At 36.3% G+C, this 27,971-nt stretch overlaps 1 protein-coding gene across 1 annotated transcript; it reads left to right on the forward strand.

Annotated features, from left to right (window-relative positions):
• Positions 1-19,200: 19,200 nt before the first annotated feature.
• Positions 19,201-27,939, forward strand: LOC140231480 (tektin-4-like). The gene is made up of 7 exons (XM_072311611.1): positions 19,201-19,365; positions 20,211-20,832; positions 21,346-21,416; positions 21,756-21,899; positions 22,317-22,539; positions 25,571-25,725; positions 26,426-27,939. Exons 2-7 carry the CDS (start codon positions 20,254-20,256, stop codon positions 26,640-26,642), a joined length of 1,389 nt encoding a protein of 462 aa, XP_072167712.1. The 5' UTR covers positions 19,201-19,365; positions 20,211-20,253; the 3' UTR covers positions 26,643-27,939.
• The last annotated feature ends 32 nt before the right edge of the window (positions 27,940-27,971 follow it).

Here is a 27,971-nt window from a genome sequence, read left to right on the forward strand (position 1 = left end):
CACACCAACTGGTGTTACTGTGGTGTAAATGTATTTACAGATTTTTTTCAAAAATCAAGTACTCTATCGGAAAATTCTTTATCGTCTTGTTGAAGTTCAAAATGAACAATTAAGAAGTGCAGTAACTAAGAAACTATTCAAAAAACAATTTTGAATTTTGAAATGACACCCGGAGGTGTTAATCTAACACCATGAATGAGCACCGGAAATTTAACACCAGCTCGGTGTTTCATATTTAACACCGGACTTTTTGCAGTGTATAAATATGTTTGTACTCTCATATCCCGAAAGGGGGTCGATAGAGTCAATAAAATCTTACAAATCTTACAATATATTTAACATTGTCTTAAACAGGCGTCAACTAAGCAATTAATCCGATGTATATAAAGCAAATTGGAATTCTAATGTAAATTTCGGAGAAGTATGACGGAGAGCTAAACTTACATCTTAAACTAAGGATGCATGATATATCAAAGTATATATAGAAGACAAATATACAAAATGGTATATTTGTACCCATAAATAGTATATCTGGTCTATATACAGGCCACGCAAGAATTTTAATGTTTACTTAATCAAGAAAGCACAGAAGTCGTTATCTCTAGATGTGCTAAATTTGGAGTAAAAAAGCTATATAAAGCATGGCATTCAGTATTCAAGTAAAGTGTTGACGTTGCAGTACTTTTGTTTAGTTTTGATAAAGCGTGCATTATCCTTGAGAATACTGCCACTGATTTTTTTTCCCTCTCTCTCTCTCTGATACAGTCTTAACAGTATAATGATGATATTTTAGTTTTTATTATAATCTACAGTTTTTTCGCCATGAGAGGATTAATTGAGAAAACAAGACTGCCGCGCATGCCGAGCCAGCAAGCAAAAGTAAATATAATTTAAATACCTGATCACTGAAGATTTGAATACAATGGAAAATAATGAAATGCATTTTAACAACGCTGACAAGCCATTTTATATTTATATAAGGCATCAATTACTGGCTCGAGGAATCATAACAAAGAAGTGTGACAACCGGCTCTATTTACACCAAAGTAAACGTTTCTATATCTATAGTGATTGTTGCAAAGTGAGAGTATTGAAAAGAAAATGAGAGCAAGCCCACTTAGTCTCATGTACGTGATGATACTCAAACGTGGGCAATGAATATGGGGTCATCCCACGAGACCGACATCCACAAGTCATACACGGCCCACGAGTTCGACATTGAAAGAAGAGTACGAATCAGCCCACGAGTCATGCAGCCCATGAGCTCATAACAATAGGCAAACAAGGCCTATGAGTCCGGCAGCATCAGGCAAACGAAGGCCAGCGAGTCCTACACTAGACAAACAAGGTCCACCAGTCCTACACTAGGCATAAAAAGGCCTAATGTGGCGGTCTCATGCGTGGGCCTTGTTTGTTTCTCTCGGACTCATTGGCCTTATTTGCCTAGTGACGAGATCATAGGCTGTATTACTCGTGCACAATGGACTGTCTGACTCGTGGGTGTCGAAACCACAATCCCAGTCGAATTTGGTCTGTACACGAAAATATGAAAACATGATACAGTAAGTCATGATAATGGAAGGCATTTTATCACACCTGGTCCCGTTACCCATGCACTATCAACAATAACAACAACAACTAAATAATAACAATCCCATCACACGAACACTTCCTCCATTATACAATTTTAGCCTCGTAGGCCTATTCATAAATGAAGTGTTAACAATAATAACAGTAGCATGACAAAGAAAATTCTTTCTTTTTGTGTTTGATTTGATATCAAAGAAGGACTTGATGTGGAGGGTGTTTTTTTTTTGGGGGGGGTGTTGGTAAATGTCGATTGAAAACTTATGACAAAAAATCTTGGTATCACCTTGTGTGCATAATGGGCTTATACTGATATCTATCACGGATTTATGAAATATCCCCATGTGAACCTTCAAATGATAGCTTCCTTTTTGTGTCTGGTTTCGATAAAACTTCTGCCAATCTATTTTAAATGAAATTACGCAAAATCTTATACCAAACGATAGATAATTCAGGCGTCCCATAGCAGAGTTTCAAATTAGACTGCACTGTTTCGCTGCTGTTCAGAAAAATGAATTCCAGAAAATCATTCCCTATAGCTAAAATAAACAAACAGACAAACTAACAAACAAGTGCTTGCTTTTAATATTTATGTGTCAAGAAATAAAAGGTAAGCGGAGGAAGATATCATGGCTGGAAATCCGTGTGAAAAGATATGATCTATATACCAGAGAGAACCCCCAACCAAGGCCAAAACAAACAAACAAATATACAAACAAAAAGCAGAACAGAAAAAAACAACAACCCAGAAGCTGTTTTCCTGCACTGTTCACCGGCAGATTAAGGATCAAGTCCAAAGGCCAACTCAACGCAAAGTATCATAATACATGGGATTTCTCTATAGGAGTATCCTAAACCAATATCATAAATGCTAAGATTTTCTGGTCCGCTTTCATCATCAGCTGTTATATTGTGTAAACAAATCACCGTAAGATGTCAAAGTTTCAACCAAATTCATCGTTTAAAGTTTTAGCATCTTTAACATTGTATGAGGAGTTCTCCAAGCTTTTATCACACTGGCAAACATATTTACTGAGACATGATTTTGACAGCACCTTGAATTCGCATAATGTCCAAAGTTTGATGAAGATGACTCAAAGTTTGATGATTATTCGGGAAGATCTTGCCTGGTATTTATCAAATCTACATTACTGATTTGATCAGTTTTTCGTCAATGTTAAAAAGATGTCTTCCAAAGCCCAGTGTATGGTGTATGATGGAGCTTTTGTTACTCGGAGAGACTTGTATTATGAAATTAATGTTGTTGTTTACAGGCCCTACCAATTACCTCTTGTGGCTGCTTTTTTTTCAGAAGAAGATGAATAATGTAAAGGAATAAAGTGAATGTGTCGCCATACATCAAACTCCCAACTGAGCAGTCATAATGAAAAAGTATTCCCTTGTAAATTTAACCAAAAAAAGAGGACCTATATTGTGGGGCACATTCTTATCAATATGACATAAATTGCCGAGATGATGGATGAACTCAATATACATTGTACTGTACCATTCTTTATCACGAGTAGAATTTAGAAAATCATAACAGTGTGCGTGATTTCAGTGTCTCCACGACAGGGTGTGACTTCAGACCAAGGAATGCTTGACTCCAGTTGACCCCCCCCCCCCCCCTCCCCGGGTCATCTATACTTGGGAGAAAAAAACAAACAAAACAAAACAACGGGGAGGGGGGGGGGGGTATGTATACGCAGGTGTCTGCATGGCTTCAAGGATCTGAAGAAGGTCCACATTATTGGATCATGCCTCCAACTCGTGATTAAGGAAGGGCACACCCGATCAAGTATTGTCTTCTCAGATGGGCTATAGCTATAGCTCTTGGGTCCGAAATAGAGTAATGGTTTTATATACGCCGGGATATTGTGGTAATATTTCTTCTTGCTTTGTTTTTATAACACTGTTCGTTGTTCGATGTCGTTGTATAATCAAACAGTGTCTAGACTTCGAAATGCATTGATTTGCGGCAAGACAGTTCCCAGGCTCTCATTTCCGTACTTAGATCCAGGACTGTTAGCATACAATACCACCCACCTATACCCCCCCAACTAACACACACTCACATACAGACACGCACACACACACACACACACACATTCACTAAAGACATGCACCCCTGACAAACCCAAGAATTACCTGGTGCGGCCTTGAGAATGCTTGGTAACAGCACCTGCTTTAAGTAGATTTGTCAATATATGTGGCGCATTCATGTTGTGGAAAAACGGAGGAAGGAGAAATTCGACGAGATTCGAGAGAGTTTCGCAATCGTATTATCATAATCTTATTCAAGTCGAATGTACGGGAGCGATGAGAGGATGTTGATCACTGGTCCTTTGTACAAGATTATTCATTTATTTCAAAATAAGAAAGCATTTAAAAAAAAACAGAAATAGCTGGATCTTTTTTTAATGCAAACATTTTGCAAGAAAGCAACATTGAAAATTATGTCAAAATCGGAATTAAAGTAAGGAAGTTATAAAAATGTTAAAGATTCAAAACAGAACTCGAACATATGAAAATGAAAACGAGTGAGTTGATGTATATCCCTTCACAGTTTTCCATTGATCAAGTTTAAAAAAAAAAAACTGACGAACTTTGAATTCAGTTTTCTGCTATAAACGTGTTAAACCTTTTATTCCAGGTTGAATTTCTTCAAAATCATTATGAAAATTCGCATATCATCTGAGGCTGTTGCATAATTACATTACAAAACAACAGTTACAAAAATTTCAGGATTTTTTTACAAACTATTCTTACGTGGATAAGTTATAAGTGGATATAAATGGATAAGTTATAAGTTATAAGGCAATGATATCATCATCAAATTTGCATATCCATTTTTAGAAGTTTCATGTTGGCAAATGACAGGTTGTAAACTACGTTTCAGATTGTCTTCTTTCTCGATCTTTTTGATACATTAATCAAGGAGAATAATTCTCTACCGCATCATTTGAGACAGGGAAAGATGACTATTGATTAATAGGTCTATGTGCATCTTACATTTTGATATATATTTTTTTTGAAAACGAAGAAAACAAAGAAATAAAAGTAAATGAGTGTATTTGATTTTGTTGGTGGTTGGAGCGTCGACATTCTCTTATGCAGGCTCGTGTGTTCTATACGAATATGAGAAATTCCTGAAATAAATGGTTATTTTTTCGCTTTTATATACGTTTGTGTGTGTGTGTGGGGGGGTTAATTGCATTGAAGTTGCTATACACTATCTAGATCCTTAATGCAAGAAACACAAAGCATAACAAATTAAAAATATATATACAAGACGTTTGGTAGGCATATATGAATATATTAATTGAACATTAATGTTACATGTGTTCTTACGCAAGACCCAGATCAACTTAAAGTCTTCACTACATGCAGATTCTTATTATTATGTCATACATCATCAATACAACCTCGTCAAGTCATGCATATTCACAGGTCCTTCAACTCAAGAAATCGCACCCTTTCTGGAGAAGCAAAAGGGCGTAAATGTCATAGACTTTGTCTCTTAGTCGTATTCCCCCCTCCCCCCCCCCCCCCACGAAGACTTGGTGTTATCGTCAAACCTGATGGTAAACATGCATGAGATTTGCTATCGATTTCTATTTCGGGGTTGATGTCTGCTTGATATATTAATCCCAGGTATGTTCCGTATGGGATGGCATTGATAGATAACTTGCTAAGATGATTTATTCAAAGCCCGTATATACAAGGTCATGTATTCTACTATTTTTTGCCTTCGACTTGCCCTAAAGAATCCGATGTTTTTTTAGATGAAGAAACTTAAAGTCAGCGTGATGGATATGCATGGTAAATTTATCAGAGTTGTTTTATAGCTCCTATAATCATCACAGTATTAGAATAATGAGTTCCGACAATAAAAGTAGAATTGATCATGCAGTAATGCATGTAGTCGTATTATAATTACTGAACAACACACCAAGATGAAGCTATAGTACAGAAGACAAGTCATAAATGGACCTGTTTGGGCCTCTTTTTTATTACAACTCTGTTTATAGCTTCAATAAGCTCTTGGAAATCAAATGAAGACAACAATATGGACAATCTTACGGGTTATTATCATGTCATCAATTTCTCCATGAATGAAACCAGGAATCATGACTGGTTTCGTATTACTTGTAATGGTATGGCATTATGTCAGGCACTGTTTCGACTCATGTATATTAGTTTTAAAAAATACCCAGGAAATCTATAATATACTGATCAATCAAGTACATCAAATAAATGTTGATACCAAAGCTATGATTTTGCATCTCGATATAAATTACAAAAAAAAAATAATAAATATCATTTTTGTTTATATCAGATTATCAGGACCATACGTCATGTGGTGATGTGCGCCATTTTTGAGAGAAGGACCGCATTATAACACGCCATGCGCTTTAATTTGCTTCTCGTTGTGAACTTTTCTACTGCATTATAATAATGTGCCTATGATATTAATTTCTTCGGATATCAGGATATCTGAAGAACCATGGGTCTTTAATAAATGCCATTCTGATAGTTGATAGTGGAAATTTTCCCTAATAACAAAGACATAAAACCAAATGTATGCAAAATTGTACATTTTTGTTCATTGATATTCATGTTTGTGTTATGCAAAGTAGTTTGGGATTTTTTCAGATCATTCTTTTTTTTTTTTTTTCAGTTTGAGAAATGACTTTATTAAACTTTATTTTGCCATTTTTTTTTTCTTATGGAAATTGCTAGAATTATATAAACGACTACTTGAAACGCAGCTAGCTTCTATTCATACACGGAAAAACCTAAAAGAAAAAAAAAAAAATTCAAAGATCTACACGCATGGTTGCTACCTATTATATCTTATGACATGTATTTTGTTGCTACCTGTTATATCTTGCGCCATGTATTTTGGGAAGCAGATGTCAGCTGATTTCAACCGAATCAAAGGGTCAACTTACATAAGAAGACTAAACGACTTCAGGAGTGACATGCTTCAAATTGTTTGCCTATAGCAAAGAAAAAAAAAAGTGATGAGAACGACAATTTCCTTAATTGACAATACCAGTGTCTGTCTTTGTATTTGAACTGTGATTAACTTGTCATGAGTAAACAGGCGGCTTGGTTTACGATGTGTCTGATGTCCAAAACCATAGAGTACACTTTACTATTTTAGTATTCTGTTACGACACGGGGCTCTGTGTATGCGTGTGCGTGTGTGTGCGTCTACGAGGGCAAGTTCATATCTGGCAGGTTACTAGTGTTTATTCGTCACAATGTACGTGATCCACTGGCTAATCAGACATCATTCTTTGGCGGTGTCACCTCTGTGAGCAAATCAGTGTCGAGCATGCATGCGACTTTATCGCCTAGTATATCACGCGGAGAAGTCATGATTTTTTTTTTTTTTTGTCGTTTTTTTTTTTCCTTCCGTTGTTTTGTTCTGTTCGACAGTCATACCAAAAGGTTATTTTGATAGATCGTCTGCCGGAGTTCGAGCATGTTTGTGAGCTTACTTACATCAGTCAATGCCATGTATTTGATGTTTGTAGAGAAATGTATATTGAGAGGAGCGATAAGTGTACCGCTCCTCGATACCTGATGTCCCATCCACGTTTACTATTGATCATCCATCGATTATCATCTTCACATCACGTGTTGGTAAGATACAAGACGTAAGTTAGAACAATGGACACGATGGAGGGTTGATAGTTCACTTTTGGTTACATCTTATGGGCATGATGTTGGGTGATTCTACCAAGTGGCGAACTTATCTGAAATGACGATTCATAGATGGTGGCCTCATCTTCGATAGGAAAAAAAAAAGAAAGAAAAAAAAAAACATCTTCGTGGGTCCTAGAATAGAAGTAGACTCGTAATATAATTTATGATATAGATGTATAAATATACACAAATAATAATATTTAATAATAATTCATGACTGTTTAGAACGCACTGGAACGTCCCATGGCAATGATGATTAATTAAATGTAATAATTACTTTGAAGTATACTAGGTAAGTTTCTTACCCCATTGGAAGCCAACTTAAAAGAGATTTGAATGCTATAGAAAGTCCACAAAAATGCATTTCAGCTTTAATAGTCAATTTATTGAACACGCAGGTGGTTTCAGCTTCATAAATCTCCATATAGTATATGTACCTTCTGGTTCAAAACACGACATAAGCAGTCAATGGCAGTTATAAGAAACAGATGTGGGTTTTTATTCTATTTTATTTTGTTTTTATTTGTTTGTTTGTTCGTTCGTTTGCTTGCTTGTTTGGTTGTCTTTTTTTTTTTTTTTTTTTGCTAGGTGCAACTATGTAATGAAGCTTGACTTTTGCGCCTTCACAGGATTGGTTTCTCCTCGGCTTATTCGTCCGTGCACATAGCAAAAGAGTGAAGTAGCAGCACCAGTTGTCTGTAGTAGTATAATGCTTGTTGTTTTGGTTTTAGTGGAAGTAGTAGCAATAGTGCTAGTGGTGATAAAAGTACTTTAGTTCAGTTCAGTTTATTTTTTTCATTCCGTTTTCAATACAATATGTGACAGACTGTAACAAAGTTGTCATTGTATGAACTGTGGTATCATTATGCATCAATATTTTATGGAGCATACAATCGTATAAAAGAAAACATACATAAAGAGGAAAAATATAAAGTAATGTAAATTATAAAGGTAATGCACCATACGAGAAGGAAGTTCAAATTAAGTTTTGAGAGAAAGAGAATAATACAGATATATATGCATTTATATGTATAAGGGATTATAATCATAGTGGAAATACACGGGACCGTCTTTATAAGCAGGGCTTGGCGAGAAAGATGGCCCCATCTGGAAGTAGCAGTGGTGGTAATAGAAGTAGTATGTGTAGTAGTAGTAGCAGTAGTAGTAGTAGTAGTAGCAGTAGTAGTAGTAGTAGAAGTAGTAGTAGTATAGCAGTATAGTAGTATAGTAGCAGCAATTTACAATAAAAGAGGAGTAAAGTGTTATAGCTGTCGCTATCGGTGGAGATTGTCGCAAAGGATTAACAATGAATGAAAAATAATGTTCTCGTATTCGGCACTATAAAGGAAGCACAACAGAGCTATTTTCTCACGAATATTATAGTGAAGTGCGCGTGCTTGGATCCAGATTAAATCCCCCAAATCATGTCGTGTATTCAGCAGAGACTCTCGATATAGAATATAACGTTTATGAATGATTATTACGTTCGTATAAGAATTTCTGTATGACAGCAGAGCCGAATATTTCAGATATCTTATCAAAATATGGTGGTAATAGTTTATTTCAAGTTTATTTATTCATTTGTCTTTCTTCCAACAATAGGCAATATAACAATAACATAACAATAACAATGACATTCCACTTTCTTTCAAGAATATGTAGGAACAACAACAACTAATACTAAAATGTTTGCAAATACATAAGTATATGATTACATACCAGAAATGATAAAGAAAGGGTAACAAATATTTTGAGAAAGGCAAACGAGGAGACCTTAGTGAAGAATAGCTTGTGAGACAAGGTCCCTCAGGAATAAAAGATGGAAAAAAATACATTGTGTATATATATATATATATATGTATACGTAGTGGGGGAAAAAATAACAAAAGGTACACAATTCCAAACGGAAACAGGGAATAGACAAGGGAGGCTATGTGTAATGGGGTGAAGGGAGATTATTTACATAAAACAAGGGTAGGAATGAAGGGAGGGGGTGGAAAGGAAGGATAAAAAAAGGGTTATGTGAGACGATAAAATACATACAAAAACACACACACTTATAACAAAAACAAAACAAAAACAAAAACACAAAAACACAAAACAAACAAAACAAAACAAAACATAACAAAACATAACAAAACAAAACATGACAAGAAGACAACTGGGTTTCAATAATACATTGATACTTTCTTTTCTTTAAAGGGAAGTCTGACATAAAAGTATATGCATCTGTAATATAACATACAGGACTTACTTTCAGTTATTGACATTAACATTGTTAACATTGTTTTAACGACATCACGAATCAACACAATAAGTATTTAAAAGATGAGACTTAAGCCTACGCTTGAAGGCTGATTTACTTGAAGTATGTTTAATGCTTGCATCAAGCGAATTCCAAAACTTGGGTCCAGTATGTACTATAGCGTTTTAAGAGTAAATTGTGTCCTTGCACGGGTTAAGTGCAAACCTGAAGCCTGCCTTGTGTTATATCTATGAACATCACTATTTTTCTTAAAACGCTGTGCTAGTGCCGGTGGGAGTTCACCTGCATTAAGATCATACATTAGAGACCCTAACTGCATTAAATAGATATCTTCCACTTTCAGAATTTTATGTTGATGAAAGAGAGCATTAGTGTGACTACGAAAATGTACATTACAAATTATTCTTATAACTCTCTTCTGGATCAAAAATAGCTTTTCATTTTGCGATTTTGAAGAATTACCCCACGCTACTATACCATAATTAAGATATGGAAGAATTAAAGTAGAATATAGGATAAACAATATTTCTTTGGGAATAACTCTTTTTAGTTTGCATATAACACCAGTATTTCGTGATAAGAGCTTACAAATGTTATTCACATGTATTTTCCAATTCAGTTTGTCATCAATATACAGACCAAGCAATTTTGTTGAGTTTACTCTATCTAACGCAACTCCACCAAACAAAACATTTCCTGGTAGTATTTTAACAGAATTACTAAAAAGCATATAATTGGTCTTCTGAAAATTCAATGACAGTTTGTTTGCATGAATCCAAGTTATAATATTACTTAGCTCAATATTAACTGTTTGTAAAAGGACCTGAGGATTCTTGTGTGATAAAAATATGTTTGAGTCGTCTGCAAATAAAATAAATGAGAATACATCAGAGCAATATTGAAAATCATTAATATATATAAGAAATAATAGTGGTCCAAGTAGTGATCATTGTGGAACTCCACATGTGACATTTTGTAACCCCGATTTTGCATCATTCAGTGAGACAAACTGCCTCCTGTTAGATAAGTAGCTTGTGAACCACTCCAAGGCTTTCCCTCTTACTCCGTAATGAGATATTTCACTTCTGTAATAAAATAGTATGATCAACAGTGTCGAAAGCCTTGGAGTAATCCAGAAAAATACCCACTGTGTGCATGCGATTATCCAATGCCGTAGAAATTTTATCAATAAAATGTAAAATAGCATGACTTGTTGTGTGCTTTTCACGAAAACCAAATTGAAAATTGGAGAAGGTTTGGTTCACATTAAAAAATTTCATCGTCCTGATATACATAAGTTTTTCAAGGATTTTGGAAAATGTGGATAAAAGAGAAATTGGACGATAATTACTCAATAACTGGGGATCACCTTTCTTAAAAATAGGTATCACCTTCGCTATTTTCATATTCACAGGGACAATACCATCATTCATTGATAGATTAAAAATATGTACAAGAGGTTGAACAACCCCTAATATAACATTCTTTATCAAATCATTTGAAATACCGTCATAACCTGGGCTCTTCCTCTTTTTAAGGGAATTCACAACATTAAAAAGTTCTTCTTCATAATCCGTGTTGGGATTAAAAATAAACTACTTAGGTTTGGTTCCCGTAAATAATCAGAAAACATCTTCTCGCAGTGAGGCACTGCCCTTGACAGATTGGGACCAATACTACCAAAAAAAAAAAAAAAAAAAATCATTGAATTTATCAACAATGACATTTTTATTTTCAATTAGTTCACCATTGATTCTAATGTCATGTATATCTGACCTTTTCTGAGTGGGTTTGAATACATTTCTAATAACTTTCCATGTGTCTCTGATATTATTAACAGTTGAGTGAAACTGATCAGAATGATACTACTTCTTTGCTGTGCGCAGAGTAGAAGTCAAAGTGTTTCTATAATCAACATACTTTCTATATGCAGATTGTGATCCTGATATTTTATTTTTATAATATAATTTATTTTTTCTATTAATTGACCTTAATAATGAGTTAGTATGAAGAAAATAGTTTTGGTATAGAGTTGCTGCAAGCAAAGATTCCCCATTGATTATAATGTGATTAGTTTATAATAATTTCTGGGATTTTGATTTTAGCGCAATGTTATAGAATAATGTGGGTTAGATATAACGTTATCATGTAATATGTTTTGGTGCTATTTGATGGGATATCGTATTTATCCTTTACCATTAAACTTTGGTGTATAAGCATGACAGAAAGCAGCCTTTCATTGAAATTTTAACAAACATACTGATGACATTCTTTAAATTTCATCAGTTCAAAACATCTGGGGCCCGTTGCATAAAAGTTACAATTATGGTAACTTTGCCATCCAATGGTAACTTCCATGGAATTCTTGATTTTGATTGGCTGTTGAGTATTGTTGCCATGGTAGTTACCATTGGATGGCAAAGTTGCCATAATTGTAACTTTTATGCAACGGGCCCCTTGACTGGTTGTCAGTCAAAAATTGTTTGAAAAAATACATAATTAGAAAATGAATTCGCACATCGCTGTCTGCCAGAGTACATTTCAGAACATGGTAAAAACAACAACAACAACAATAATATCGTTAACTATGTAAACAAGGGGGATGTCTATCAATTACGCTGGAAGATATCATATGTACAGATGTACCGTATAGCATAAGTAGCATAAAGCAATTCGATTGTTCAAATATGGTACCTATAAGCGACTGTCTCGATCGAATCTTGTTTACATTGTGGTGTAAACAATCAGTATCAGATATCGTCATGTTCATAAGTCATAGATATCTGGAAGCGCAATCGCCGTGATATCAAATTCTTGACATATTAAGAATGCTGATAAATAGTATCATGTATGTGTGAGTGTGGGTGTGTGTGTGTGTGTGTGTGTGTGTGTGTGTGTGTGTGTGTGTGTGTGTGTGTGTGTGTGTGTGTGTGTGTGTGATTGTGGTTACAACAATTATACTCATGGGTTGCAAATCGAAGTTATGAAACGCAATGTGCGCCCACATTTTGATAATTTCTTCTATTACGAATGATGATATTTAGTATGATACATACCTAATTATAATGATCATGTGCATGTTTGTCTGTATGTATCTACATGTATAATACCACCATGTTCTTTTTATTTGTGTGAACGAACATACACACACAAAAAAAATATTCATATTTATCGTTTGGCCAAGTACCACTGTGCATAAATTCTTCAAACATCAACAACAGTTGCCAATGCACTCTATAAGAAAAATAGGTTCAACTTTGCACCTTTACGTGTGACACAATATTGTAGCACATCTGAGTTGCACTTTTGAAGGTACTCACTGTTCTGAAAGGTGCAAATTTGCACCAGTAAAGGTGCTTCAGTTGTGTCAAAAGTTGTATCACAGAGTGTTGGGTGTTCTGTCGGCAGGCGATAACGTCATGATTCTTTCATTGAATGCAACACGATCGAGAGAATCATGATGTGACCGTTTAAACCTCTCACTACCGAAGGCAATTTACTTGTGTTCAATGTCAATGACCTCTGGTATAGTGGCCTTCCTGAGAGGATTTTTAAGTGCAGTTCCACTCCGCTCCGTCTATGTTCAAGTTCACCATTATAGCTATTAGAGTTCAGCAGGCGATATACTTCGACATGGTAGAATGATGGGTATAGTAACACTTTTTTTCGGATATTAAAACATGTTAGAAATACTTTCATACACAAAATCATAGACAAGTAAAGTTCCCCAACCTAGCTTAAATTGACCAAGTGCAAGAAATTCTTTGCAAGAAAAGGTCCTACTCCTATACAGTATAACCACACACCGCACTAATACAGAGGATTTTGGCACTCGACCATTGTTGACCCAAAATTTCAATTAAACTGGAATACATTGTAGTCGCATTTAGACTGTGAAAAGGAATCATGGTGAAATGCCATGCATGCATGGTGAAAGTTTGAAAATAAAAGCGGACAAGAAATGAATTAAGAAATGTATGGAATTGTACACTTCACACATTTTCACCCATTAATGGCAGTGATGAGAACATCGCCAGTCCTCATAATTTCTATCATTGGTTTGTACTATGCAAAGTATTTATGAAACATGCTTTAATCATGCTTAATGGTTGATGGTTTAGCATCGCACGATGCTCTTGCGAGGAGGTTATCGATGCTACCTTTATAGCTATAGGCCAAGAAATATGCTGATCTTCGAATTAAAATCATCTGCAGGGCTTCCCGATAAGATATCGTACATGGCTCAGAAATATCATGCAACATGCGCACAACATTACGCACGATTTTGTGGATTTTGGGCTCGTGCGAGCCTGATCTGGAACGCATCTATTATAGAGGACAATGTGATCATTGGAGAGGGATGTTTTACAGAAAAATAAGTTCAATAAAGTCATGCGTAAGTCCCCAAAACATCCGCAACTCCCAAAATCGTGCGTAACTTTGTGCACAAATTTAAATCCTGTTTCCCAAATCTCTAAGTTCTGCTTAGGATCTGCGTAAGTCTCACAAGTCATGCTTAACTTAACGCATGGTCTAATATCGTGCTTAAAGTTTATAATAGAATTGCGTAAGTCAGTCTATAAAGGCTAAGATTAACTTTGTGAAACAGATTTAGCAAGCCGATTTTAAGCCAAGATTGACTAGCGCTATAAGTCGAACTTATACCAATATACGATCTTTTTTTTATAGTGAAACAAGCCCAAATGCTTTGTTATCAACTTAATTACAAACTCCTCCATCTTGACAAGAGCCGCACTTGTTGAAAATAACAATCATACAACAACCCCTTGCAGTAGTGTCTTGCCACCGCTGCAAGACTATATATAAATCCTCAGTACAGATGTATGGCTAGGCGGCATCTTCTTCTCTCGTTTTCTTCCATCTTTATGAATCTTAGAGGTCGTGAGTTCGAATTCCGTTCGTTGTGTTATAGGGCCTGAATATTGAATAACGCGTTTATCAATATTGGTCAGTAAGTTGATTAACTTTCTTGTGTACGGTGGCTATTCTCCTGCAGGGGACCTTGTAACTGTATAAGCTGATATTCCATTTACGCCCTTATCCCGGACACTTTTCAATGTAGATATACACTCGGTACCTGAATAATCAAGTTTGCATACATATAGGGCCTCATACCAGCTGTTGCTGATCCGGACCAGGCTAGCGTCGGATAAGTCAGTCTGTATATTGGGAACCACCTTTGTTAGGTATAAAGATATGCATATATTTGATATTTTTTTATGGTATAAACAATCTGAATACCCTTCTGCTGCTTATAGTGTCCACTCTCAGATGAAATATGGGAAAGGAACTGGTACCATAAGGGTGCTGCAGTTGATATATACAACTATATGACAGCTATGTAGGACCCTTCAACAGCGCAGTGCTAACTTCTACAGAGACTCTAATCATCATTATTCAGTTATCTTTATCCATATGCTCCATAAGTATGAACAGTGTGTTTTGACATCATCATAAAGCGTACTCAATTGCAAAATTTTATTTCAAAATGTGACGCAATAATGATGACTTCTGTTTGTTTTATTTGTCCACTTGTACAAATTCAAGGAAAAAATTAATAAATCACAAATTTACAGTATTCTGTAAGTAATTACAAAGTCAGTGATAACTAAATTCACTCATAACATACATAGACTCGCCACATGCATATTTAAACAAAAATACGGATAAACGACAATTTCTATAAGTAATTACAAAATCAGTGATAACTAAACTTACTTAGCTACATACTGGTACATTAAAAAAAAAAAAACAACAACAACAAACGTATATTGAGGTACATGGTGGAGGTGACCTTCATCATTGAGCACGAGTGTCAATGCTTGACGAGGATAACGGCCCCGGAGTAAATAGTGTATAAACTCTATATACGAAAACTAAAAATTTTATGAACTGAATTCAATCAATGCCATCGCTTCTTAAGAAGCGATGGCATTGATTGAAAATGACGAATGCTTAATGTATTGTATAAAAGACACTGTGTGGAGATACCAATCTTGCAAAATGGTACACTTTGACACACAAAGTTTATATAAAACAGCATTGCATAATAAGTCCTTATACTTTGATCGAACCAACATAAGAAACCTTGAATTATTTGTACATTACATAATGGGCTTCAGTCACCACATTCTATACTGATTTCCTAGAAGGGGGCTCACACCAAACTAGTAATAGTTAAAGGCTCTTTATTGCATAATATACTCTCTCCCGAAGCCATCTTTTATATACCATTAAAACATGGCAATTAATTTCTTTCTTTTATCATTGATAATTATGCAGGAGTGGGACGAGACATATTGTGTACACGAAAGAAAGACGAAAGAAACGTATAGCATTATAGATAGATCAGCAACAGCATTATGACCTTACTACGTTGTATGCCTTTAGGACCCTATAACTGTAATCTTTTGTAGATAACCTGTAAGTGTTCCCCTGTTGGCACTTCAAAAATCAAATTAACATTTAGAAACATAATAAATTCAGTGTCAAAATGAAAATTGGTTAATATTAAAGTGGGTTGTTTTTTTTTTTTTCATGCCGTGAACGCCGTATGTCAAAGAACGATTCAATAACTAGCACTCATAGTGATAGACACAAGCAAGCACGCACGCATACACACACACACACACACATACAAACAAATTATAAAAAATAAGGTTTAAATCTTGAAAAAAAAAAGAATCTGCAGTAAATAATGTGCAAAGGGCGTCGGGAATCAACTCAAAACAAGTGAGATTTGACATTGTACACGCATTACCATAAACCATATATGCCGCGACCTCTTTTTGATTCGATCAAAACAATTCTTTATTACAAACATGGACCACTATAATGTTTCCTAATTTTGAACATTTCCCTACGAATAGCTAATAAATATACACATAACGTCAAATATGTTATAAACTATATTCTATCATAACGGATGCGAACATAATATCTTCAAATTTTAAGTTCGTTCAGCATTCGTTGGCTCGATATACTCTTATGATGTGACGGCCCCTTTAAATTCACTGAGATAAGATGATGTAATGGTTATTTAGTAATCCTTTATAGTGCTTGCTACAATCCACGTGACAGCGAGCCTGGTATTTGGCGAAGTATAATAGAAAAGGGTTGTTAAAGTGCATTCAGTATAAAAAACAATGAAATGTTTGCCCTGCCGAAGAAGGGCGCCAAAGTGTCATGCAGGTGACCATTTGGGTCACCTGGTCTAATACAGAAGTTCATTCTTTGTTTGGACATGAATTCCATAAATATATTGTGATGCCGAGCAAGTTTATGCATTATAATGCCGCTTTAAAAACTACATCTAACCAACTGAGAAAAGGAAATGTCATTATTTTGTACCAAAATGAGCACATCGAACTGGCTCATAGTTGGTAGATGGTGGCGCTGTTGAACAGAGCTAACAAGAGCTTTCTGCATGACACAAACGAGCAAAGTTCCCGAACAAAATAGATGGATTCATTCTTCGTGCATACTTCACCATACAAAAGGTCCAGAAACAAATTACATTTTCGTTTAGTGAGTGATGTTTTCCAATTAAAGTGAATATTCCTTTAAGAAAAATATTTCACTCCAACTAAATGGGTATTCATTTTCTCCATGATTTAACATTTGCAAATCACATAATAGATCATCAAAAATGACCCCCACCCAGAAGTGAAAAAAATGTTCATTTTCAGACACACACACACACACACACTAAAATGTATTTTTAAAACATGTTCATTGAAAATTATTCCCAAATCAGGTCTGAGCCTGTGATAGTTTTCTAGTTGGAATTCTAAAATGAACATTAGACCAAATTATGTAACTTACAAACCAGTGGTAGGCCTGATCATAATCTGCATTAAAATTATAAATAGATTTAATTGTCCTATTCAGATCGATGAACATAATAGATATCAAAATGATATGTCAGGCAACTGGCTGATTATATTAATGTGTGTGTATTGACATGGGTGTGTGTGTGTGTGTGTGTGTGTGTGTGTGTGTGCGTGTGTGAGTGTGAGTGTGTGCTAGTGCTTCAAAAGAACTTCAATACGGAATGAAATTTTCTTTTTAATTGTAAGCTTCTTTTATATTTTACAACAAAAAAAAATAGGCAACGACATATTTCTATTGATTGATAAATAATGTTCGATAAAGCTTCTTGTGCGAATCATCACACTGACATGTTTGAAAATGTTAAAAAAAAACAACTTTGTAATCTTTAATTCTAAGCAAGTAAAATGATGTGATAATGTTGAAAAATACACTTCTGCTACATGTACTCTGATGATGATGATGATGATGATGATGATGATGAAAATAATGGTTTATATGAACAGATGTTTATTTTTCGGTTTTTGTCGTGTATGAATATTATTTTCGATTATAATAGTTGCGAATGGCGCTTTTGGCACGCCGGGTTAAAAAAAAAATAATTTCGCATATCATACTTGATGAGTAAAAGTTATGATGTTGTAATTTGTATCATCAATCTGTTTTGTAATGTTGCTGTTTGCTCTCTATCTCTTTGTCTGTCTCTCTCTTTACATTTGCCAATATCTATCTGTCTGTTTATATATCCATCTCTCTCTATCTCTTTATCTCTTTTTCTTTATATGTTTACCTATATATCATCTTTCTTACCACTTATATCTATCTATCTCTCCTCCTCTTTCTCACTCTTCCTGTATGCCTCTCTGAAGACAAGGCGACCTAAAAAAAAAAAAAAAAAAGTTGCTGCGATGTGTTGCATGCGGTACTCTGATGGAATCTCATATCTTGACAATAACACTCCCACTTTAATGATCGATCAACACGAGTAAGAAAACGTCATAAAGCTGACGTCTTATGGCAGAATTAAGTGCATTCTCGGACGTCCTTGTGAAAGACGCGCAAAAGTCCCATTCAAGGAGGAAAGATCCTATATTGTCAGATAACATGAATAGTTACTGTGCATTATACGTTTTATTTCCATCTGGATATCATGCTTTGTTTAAAAGTTAACATGCTTTGTTCAAAAATATTTTTAATCCATAAATTTCACTCCTGCTATTTACATTACTTCCACCCGAACAGTTTGAATACAGTTGTCTCGAGATTTCCTGTGTTGATATCAATATGCAGGTACATGAAGCAGACCTTGGGTTGAGAAAAGTAGGTCTAAAACGATTTCTGCCAACGAGAAGTTGTCTAGAGTCTCGGCCCCATACAAGGGGGTCACTCGATATTCTCCGTGCACCTTTTCTCTGTCTCTGGATTCGTTTTCATCTTCTCCTTCTCCTTCTCCTCCTCCTCCTTCTTCTTCTTCTTCATTCTCATCTTCTCTGCCTTGACCCTTCTTCGTTTCCACTTTGCATTCTTGCTTTCCTCGCGGCTATTGTTTTCAACACAGTATTTTCCGTCGTCCAGTCAAGCGCGGATTGTAGGCAGTGTTCCCTCGCACTAGGCCATTCAGGGTATTGTCTCGCTGTTCACGATACTCGCTCCACGAGACGGTCACACGAGGTTACTATGGCAATCACCCTGGCAACTGGCAACAAAGCTCACAGCGAGAGCCCAGCCAGCCTGCCCGCCTCGAATCCGGCTGTACGTGTGTATGAGTTCGAGAGATAAACATTCACACAGCTAGAGTACAGACTGCACATGTGTGTGTATATACCGTGTAAGTTTACGTGTACCACACTCAGTTACTTATAGTCATTGGATTTGCGTGTGTAATAAGCAGACTGACTGCATTATAGCAAGGATTTTCACCCAAGTAAAAGTAGACTTAGAAGGTGAGTAAATCTGTAGTTTTTTAGTTTTTGTGTGAGTCACTGCCAATATAGATTTTTGTTGCAATTTCATCCATCAATTCTGCGTAAATTTCCTGCTAAAAGTTTTTATTTTGACTATTTGCATCACGACGACCACCACCATGCATGTCATGGACATAGCCATGGCATTGCAACTGTGTGACACTACAATTATACAAAGGTATTGTTACACATTGGCGTCATTGTCATTGACTTAGAATATGGTGGGTTAATGGTAGAGATATAGAGGCAGGAACTTGTCAAATTTTACCATGGTCCATGGAATTAAATTTCGATCCTCGGTGTGAATTATTTGCATGTACCAAGACTCTAAGAGGAGCGACCCTTTCTGGTCTAAAAACAGGTTAGATTCCACCAATGCTGACACATTAATTTCGATCATTGATCAGGACATTGTCATTGACATTGTCATTTGTTTTTATTTGCCACTCTTTCTCTCTCGCACAACTTCACAAGTCTCATTCCTTCATTACCATTATCTAAAAATGTACAGTTGCCAGTGCAGTAATGGGGAATTTCTAGTAACACTAACAGTTCAGAGTTTTTTTTTTTCTCTCCTTTTGTATTACTGGCACTATATAGGAGCCTACTGGTGTTAATTGTCTTCACATTCAAAAGTGTCTGTCATGAGACATTGTCCTTATGACATGTACTGGAATGGATGCAAGATAGATTGACATCTGTTTTCATTCTCGGCTGAAATAAATCAATGATCAGATCATAAACACCATAGAGTCTACATGCTTGATGGCATTATGTGATGCACAGTAGGCCCCTACATGCTTATTTTTTCTTTGCCCCCACAGATCACATTAGTTCTACCTAACCCAAAACTTGATTACTGCAATCATGGATGCTGGTGCAACTCTTCTGTCGAAAACGTATTCGCCAACGGTACCGGTCTACCCGACAGCGAACACAGTTGGCACAAAAACGGACCAGGCCCTCTCTCAGGAGCTTGCAAAGATGAGCGGCCTGGGAGAAACAGGCGTCCTGGGGGTCCCAACGGGCGCACCCGCCGCCCAGGGATTCCGCTCGGGAAAGCACACAACACAGGAGTGGCATGAGTCCAACTACGGCAAATACTTCCAGAGCTTCTCCGACCGCGACAACGCCGAGAGGCTGCGACACGAGTCGAAGCAGCTATCCAACGAGACGGCAGCCCTGACACAGCGCACACAGGCAGATGTGACCAAGAAGCTCGGAGAGCGCATGAACGACATCAACTTCTGGAAGTTTGAGCTGAACCGCGAGATTGAGGAGATGATCGAGGAGACGGACTTGCTGTGTGCACAGAAGAAACGCCTGGAGAATGCCCTCGATGCCACTGAAGTGCCACTTAAGATCTCACGTGACAACCTCAGCTGTCGATCCAGGAGACAGGACATTGACCTTGTTGGTGACAGAGTGGAAATGGCTCTGAATAAGGTGAGATCAGATTGCAACATTTACTGGTAAACAAAAAAAAAAAAAAAAACGAAAAAGAACCCTCTTACATTGCATTTCATAAATGCACATATACCTTATAAAATGGAAGTGTAGTAGAAATGTTTTAACAAGTTTGTAGGATATACAAAATAAAAGGAAATAGCATCTCCAAATGTTGCAATTGTTTCATATTTTATGCAATTTACCTTTGGTGTGATTAAGTGGTCTCATCGATCGAGTAAAATTTAGTAATGACCACGAGTGAATGCTCTAATCCATCCATATTGCAAGCCTATATGACCACATGACATGTGGGGTTTCTTTTGTAGACCTCTTGCAATGATTTTGATTATTTTTGTTTTCTTTGCAAAATTGTGAATGTTATTCTTTCCTGTGACTGTCTCTCAAAAGATAGATATCTTAAATGGCAACAACAAAAATGGACCACTTCAGGCTTTCATTATTATGTCCCATAGATCATCTATTTATCTGTTTTATGTCTTCATGTTACAGGAGGTGGAAATCATCACAAAAGTGCAAGATTTGTTGAAGAGGACGATAGAGCAAGCCGACAGACAAATCAAGTAAGTGTTCTAGACCATTAGTGCATAAAAACTAATTCACTGCAGATAGAGTGTGTTTTCCATCATATTTGCATGCTCTGATTACGATCGACTGTTGATAAGTTGAGTAAAGATAGATATATTGTGGTTTTATCTTGTCTTTTATCTCATGTCATATTATTATTCGCTGCTTTACATACAGTACGTTGATTTGATGTACCGTTTTGTAGAGTTTCAGAGAATAGTCAAGTACAATTAGTCTCAGTGATTACTAATTACCATGGTATTTCTGAGTTGTATATAAAAATAAAATTTTGAGTAATGCATCGTTAATGTTACTAATCATTTTCTCACCCTCAGGCTGAACCGGGGTTCCAAGCACAAGCTCACTATGGACTGGTCAGACAAACTTTCGGCTTTCAAGATTGACGAGAAGTGCACAGGCCTCAACAACAATTCCACTGAGATCCAGTACAAGGAAGGATCAGCCAAATTCGAAGCAGTGTAAGTACTCACAGCTGGCAATTTTAGAGTTAATAAATGCTTTAATAATAACTATGTCTGGTACCTTGATGATGTGTTGTGTGTCATCTATGTACTTACTCTTCATAACTGTAGCTGTTGAACAAATCAAACCACATGCAGTACAACATGCAAGTTCTGTGGAAATGAAAGCCAAACTTGAATCATCCCTTGAAATGCACCTCTTGGCTGTTTTATTACGATTATCCAATATACCTATATAGGGTATTCACAAAAAGGACTTGAATGAAATGTATTCTTTAATATTGTAAAGGGATGGATAATTACTAAGTAGAAAGAAATATGCACTAACTTGAAGAAAAAAATATTGCACTTTAAGCTTATACTTATAGTGACCTGTGCTCTGACATATTTTGTGTTGTCTTATGTCCCATGCAGTCAGACAAATCCTCAGTCCTGGGCAGAATTCTCACACGACAACATCGTCCGCGCCGAGCACGAGCGCCTCGCCTCCCAGCAACTCCGCAAACTGATCGACCAGATCCTCACCGACACGTCCAACGACATGCGAGAGCAGTGCAACACGGTCAACACGGAGTTTGCCCGCCGCATCGAGGAAATGAACGACGCCAAGACGAAGATGGAGAACCATCTACTCAAGGTATGGTGTCAACATTATCTTACATTACTTCTCTAAACATATCTCATCTATTGTGATGAAGGAGAAAAAGGGGCATCCAGCAGTCATTGCCCTCTTTTTCACCCAAAATGGAAAGCACACATAAATTATCATGTACCATTATATATATATATAATATTATATAAAAAATTTTCATAAAATAGTCATGCACAACATGACTGCTAATGCAGTTAATGTTGTCATGGACTTTGCATGAAGTTCAAAGAGGGCCAATGTAAACATCTTATTGGTTCTTGATGGAAAATGTACAAAATGTAGATAAAGTCTTACAAAGATGTATACCGTGAGATATATGAATAGTTTTATTTTGGGCTACATATGTATGCCTCATTTAAAAATTCTAGATTAAAGAAAAATGTTCCTATATTTTTTTGCACTTCCTACCTGGTTGAAACATGCAAAACAAAAAACAACTAGACTCGGAATTTGTCAAGACTGACAAATTAGGTGATCCGATTTTTTTTTTAAATCAATGATTCGAGTTTTCACCTGAGATTAGGGACGTTGGTCGTGTGATGTTTGGATTCTCATTTTGAAAAGGGAGTCAGACCTGCCATCTTGGGTACCGAATTCCGTATACACTATCAAAGATGCAGAATGAAGTATATTTGACCTTTGACCCCACTTTGCACCCCAAGATGGCATCTGAGCAAAAAGTGGTTATTTTGTGAAATGATTCTTGTAACATGGTCTTTGCGTGTGCAAAATATGGGAAAGATAAGACATGTATTCACCAAGATACAGGATGAAACATTTATGACCTTTGACCCTAATTTACATACCCAAGATGGTGTCTGATCAAGTAGTTATTTTATGAAATAATGTACGTAACATTAACTAAACATGTGGAAAATATGGGGTTGATAGGGGCTATTTTTCTTGAGTTATTGCAAAGAAAATTGGAAAAAGAAAGAAAGATGAAAATACATCGAAGATAACCTTTAATTTCAACCACGTTTTTGGACGTGATCCCGACACCATATGAAAAACAAAGGGGACACATACGATAGCGCAAAGTCTCAGCTACAACATATTAAAATCTGAAGACCGTCATGTCAATTTTCATTTCCAGAAAAATTCCCTCCCATAGAGATAACACGTAAACTGGTTAAATTTGACAAGGTTACATTATATCCATTTTCACAAGGTGAAGACATCATCCGATTAAAACTTTGATTGAACAAAACTTAAAGAGTATTAAATTGTCTACAACATACTAAAATCTGGAAGAAATCCACCGAAGGGTAAGTGAGCTAGTCGTCGATAAAGACAGTCAGGTCAATTTTCACATCTAGAAAAATTCCCTCCCATAGAGATAACACGTCATAACGAAGATACAGGAAGAAGTACATATGACCTTTGACCCCACTTTGCACAGACAAGATGGCCTCTGAGCCAAAAATAGTTATTTTGTGAAATGATCCTTATAACATGGTCTTTACGTGTGCAAAATATGGGAAAGAAAGAACATGTATTTACCAAGATACAGGATGAAACATTTATGACCTTTGACCCTAATTTACATACCCAAGATGGTGTCTAATCAAGTAGTTGTTATTTTATGAGATAATGTACGTGACATGAACTAAACATGTGCAAAATATGGTGGTGATAGGGTATGTTTTTCTTGAGTTATTGCAAAGAAAGTTGCAGAAAGGAAGAAATATTTCAATACATCGAAGATAAGCTTTAATTTCAACCAAATTTTTGGACGTGATGCCGACTCCGTATGAAAAAACGAAGGGCACACTTACGATAGCCCACAGTCTCAGCTACAACATTCTAAAATATGGGAGAAATTCACCGAAGCATTAGTGAGCTAGTGCTCGATAAAGACAGTCATGTCAGTTTTCATTTCCAGAAAAACTGCACTCCCATAGAGATAACACGTAAAATGGTCAAATTTGACAAGATTACTTTGAATCCATTTTTACGAGGTGATGCCGTCATCCAATCAAAATGCTGTTATTATATTAATGAAAGAGCATTTAATAAGCTACAACATACTGAAATTTGTGTGAAAATTGGCAAAGGATAAGTGAGATACGCTCGAGTGAACTTTAAATTTGATGACGTCATTTTGAAAATTTACTTTTTTTACTTTATTAAGAAATTTGATATCTTTCAATCATTTTTCCAGCATCGCCAACCCATGAAATGACATGTACAACTCATCAGCTTTCAGAATATGTAAAGAAAACGGGGGGTCACCGTCCATCCTGACGAGTAAAATCGGATTCAAAATTGGCGGTTTTTTTGCATTGTTGCACTGTATATCGCCATTGACGCGCGCGCGGAATTTCAACTTTGACGGGCCCGTGTGACGTCATATTGAGTCGGATTGACTTGAAACTTGGTAGAAATATTCCTTGACATTTTAGGCATCCGATAAGTGTGAAAAAACGGGAAATTTCTATGTCGTATAAGCTGTGCGTGCGTATATGTGCGCGCGCGTACGCGTCCGTCCAATTTTTTCGATTTTTCAAAAAATGCTCTAAATCTTCTGAAACGTGTGCAAAAAAAATTTGAGCTCGATTTGAGCATACAAATATTTCAACGCGCGCGTACGCGCACGTTTTAAGAGAAAATATGATTTTGATTATGTGAGTAGAATGCGCTTGACTTGAAATATATGTGACGTAAATTTCATTGAAAAATTTCATTCCATTAAAGAGATATGATTGAGAATGTGTTTTCATATAATGACGTCATAGTGACGTCACGGTCGACTAATCACTATGATTTTATTAGGAGGATCGTCTTTGGGACATGATACATGTATGGTATAATTTTGACATTGATAGGAAGAGGACTTTCAAGAGATTAGCGATACACAATTTTTGCGGAGAAAGAAGAAGAAGAAAAACAAAGAATCAGTACAGATACAGAAGGTGATCCGAGAGGATACTCGGATCACCTAACTAGAGAGAGTTGTCAGAGAATTTCCATTCAGCTTTCAATAACGTTTTCATTTTTTCCTCACACTTATTAGACTGTGGAGGAGATTGCTGCCATGGAAAAGAATATCAAAGACCTGACCCAGGCTGTGAAGGACAAAGAAGCACCGATGAAGGTTGCACAGACAAGGCTAGACCACAGGACTTACAGGCCCAATGTGGAACTGTGCAGGGACCCTTCCCAGTACAGGTAAGCATCTTTGTTACCTCAGCAAGGGGATGCTTGATCCCAGAGTGATATGGGATCATTTTGAGCTACCATAGCAACATAAAATGCAACTGAAAATGCTTTTTCAGTGAATGGCTCTTGTCTGCTGCCACCATTAAGAGTTATAATTATTGTCACTTCCAATTTTTGAGAAGTGCTTTATGAAACACAGTTCGTGTATGCCTATTCTGTGCCACTTTGCTTTAGCCAGTCATGAATAGTGGGAAGTTCTTCCCTTTTAATCTTTCATTAGCTAAGTTTAGCCTCAAACTTTACTTATCATCTGGTAACTTTCCTAAATATGCTTTCTAAACGTGTGCACTGTTCCATTTTATATATATATGAAAAAAAAAAATAAGATTGCAAATTTCTGTTTGTTGTTGCTTTTTTAGTTCCACATTTTGGTAGCAATCTTACACTGTGTATGTAAGCATGTACTATGATAGAAAGAAAAAAAGAGAATATGACAATGAGGATTTTGGACATTTAAGGCATGAAGAGATCATATTAATTGGAGAGAAAGAAGAAACAAAAGGGTATCCTCCTTCGCAACATCAATAGATCAATATTCCTGTGGAGATTTTACTGCAATGATTACATGTGTTTAAAAATGAGAGAAATAACGTAGCTTTTAATAGCAGAAATAAAAGTAATCTCCTCCTTTTCTTTCTCACTTCTTCAGCCTGGTCCAGGAGGTTGGCCAGATCCAGGACTCCATCGACAAGCTCCAGCAGAAACTGGCCGAGTCCCAGGCCTCCCTCAAGGATCTCATGGACACTCGCATGGCGCTGGAGAAGGAGATTGCCCTCAAGAAGAACAGCATCTTTGTCGACCGCGACAAGTGCCTCAAGTTCCGCACCCGCTACCCGTCTACCTCCAAGCTGGTCGGCTACCAGTAAACTCTGAGTTATATCTGATGTTTTACAACTTCTGTCTTCTTAAATGGCATGATGTGAACGCAGCCTTGAATCTGGACTATATTATCTTCTTCTCTTTTTTTTTTCCAGATTTGTTGGGAAAGCAAGGGGAAGGGCTCTTGCAGCCAACGTGATACAAACAAAGGGGGTACCAAGTCATTCCTTTAACCATGTAACTTGCAAAGGTCCAGATTAGTATTTTAACCATGCAGGGAAAAGTATGGTGCCTGTTACTTTTAAGTTACATCCACAACCCTGTTTTACATTCATCATCTGGGGATTGAAAAGTGGCAATACATAAGAATGCCTTGGTAAACATCCATTCACAGGCATGTAGTGTACGTACATGTACCTTCTGCATCCTAAGATACAATTCATTGTGTGAAATTGACTTTAGGTAACTGCAAATATCAGGACTTGGGGGTAGGGGTGGATTTTTTTATGGCTCCACATTAAAGCTGGTCATTAAAGCAGCTTGTTTGCATTCAGTGATGGGTAAAAAGGAAGAAAAAAAATGTCTTAAAGTTCCTGCTAGGCCAATGTGAAAAGGTGGACCAACACAGTGAAAGACAAATGAGCATCTGTCGTCCACGTCCCATATACTTGAGGCATGAAACAAATGTGATATTAAATTGGGCGTGACCAATGTATGACAGATATTTGTTTTGCCCGCCATCTTTCTTTGCCTTGTGATGCAATCTCTGTGCTCCCGATACATAGATACTATAGCAAGGCTTACTGTTGAAATATTATGCAGATTCCTCAGTAATAGTTCACATAGTGTGGATAAATCAGTGTTTCCGTCCTGAATAGAAATATGTGTACATTGTATCTTAACCATTACCAGCTATGTCCTTTACATCAATATCTTTGATGTAAAGTCATTGTGCAACACTTATTATGTTTTTAGTATTTACTATTTCACTTCTGCCCATAAGGACCTTTCATTTGTAGCACAATATAACATATTCACTATTCATCAACACATGGTAGTCTTAATGCTAGCTGCAATTTTCAACTTGCAATAACATCAGTTATATTTTGTGTGACAGTAGCATCAAGTCTATCCCTAGTAAAAATCATCGATATACATTTATATATATTTTCTGCCATGTATTATATTGTAATATATATTGTCAACTTTGTCAACCTTGATTACTGTGAATTATGGTGAAAGTAAATGCACGAACTTGCACAGAGCAGAAATTAAAAGAACAATGCCTTGAAAATGAGTGAAAATATTGAATAAAATGCAGTTAAATTATATTGTGAAAAGAAATTTTGTGTCCTACCAGCGTCTGTACCAGTGTC

The sequence above is a fragment of the Diadema setosum genome, chromosome 8, assembly GCF_964275005.1.
Source record: "Diadema setosum chromosome 8, eeDiaSeto1, whole genome shotgun sequence".
Lineage (NCBI taxonomy): Eukaryota > Metazoa > Echinodermata > Echinoidea > Diadematoida > Diadematidae > Diadema > Diadema setosum.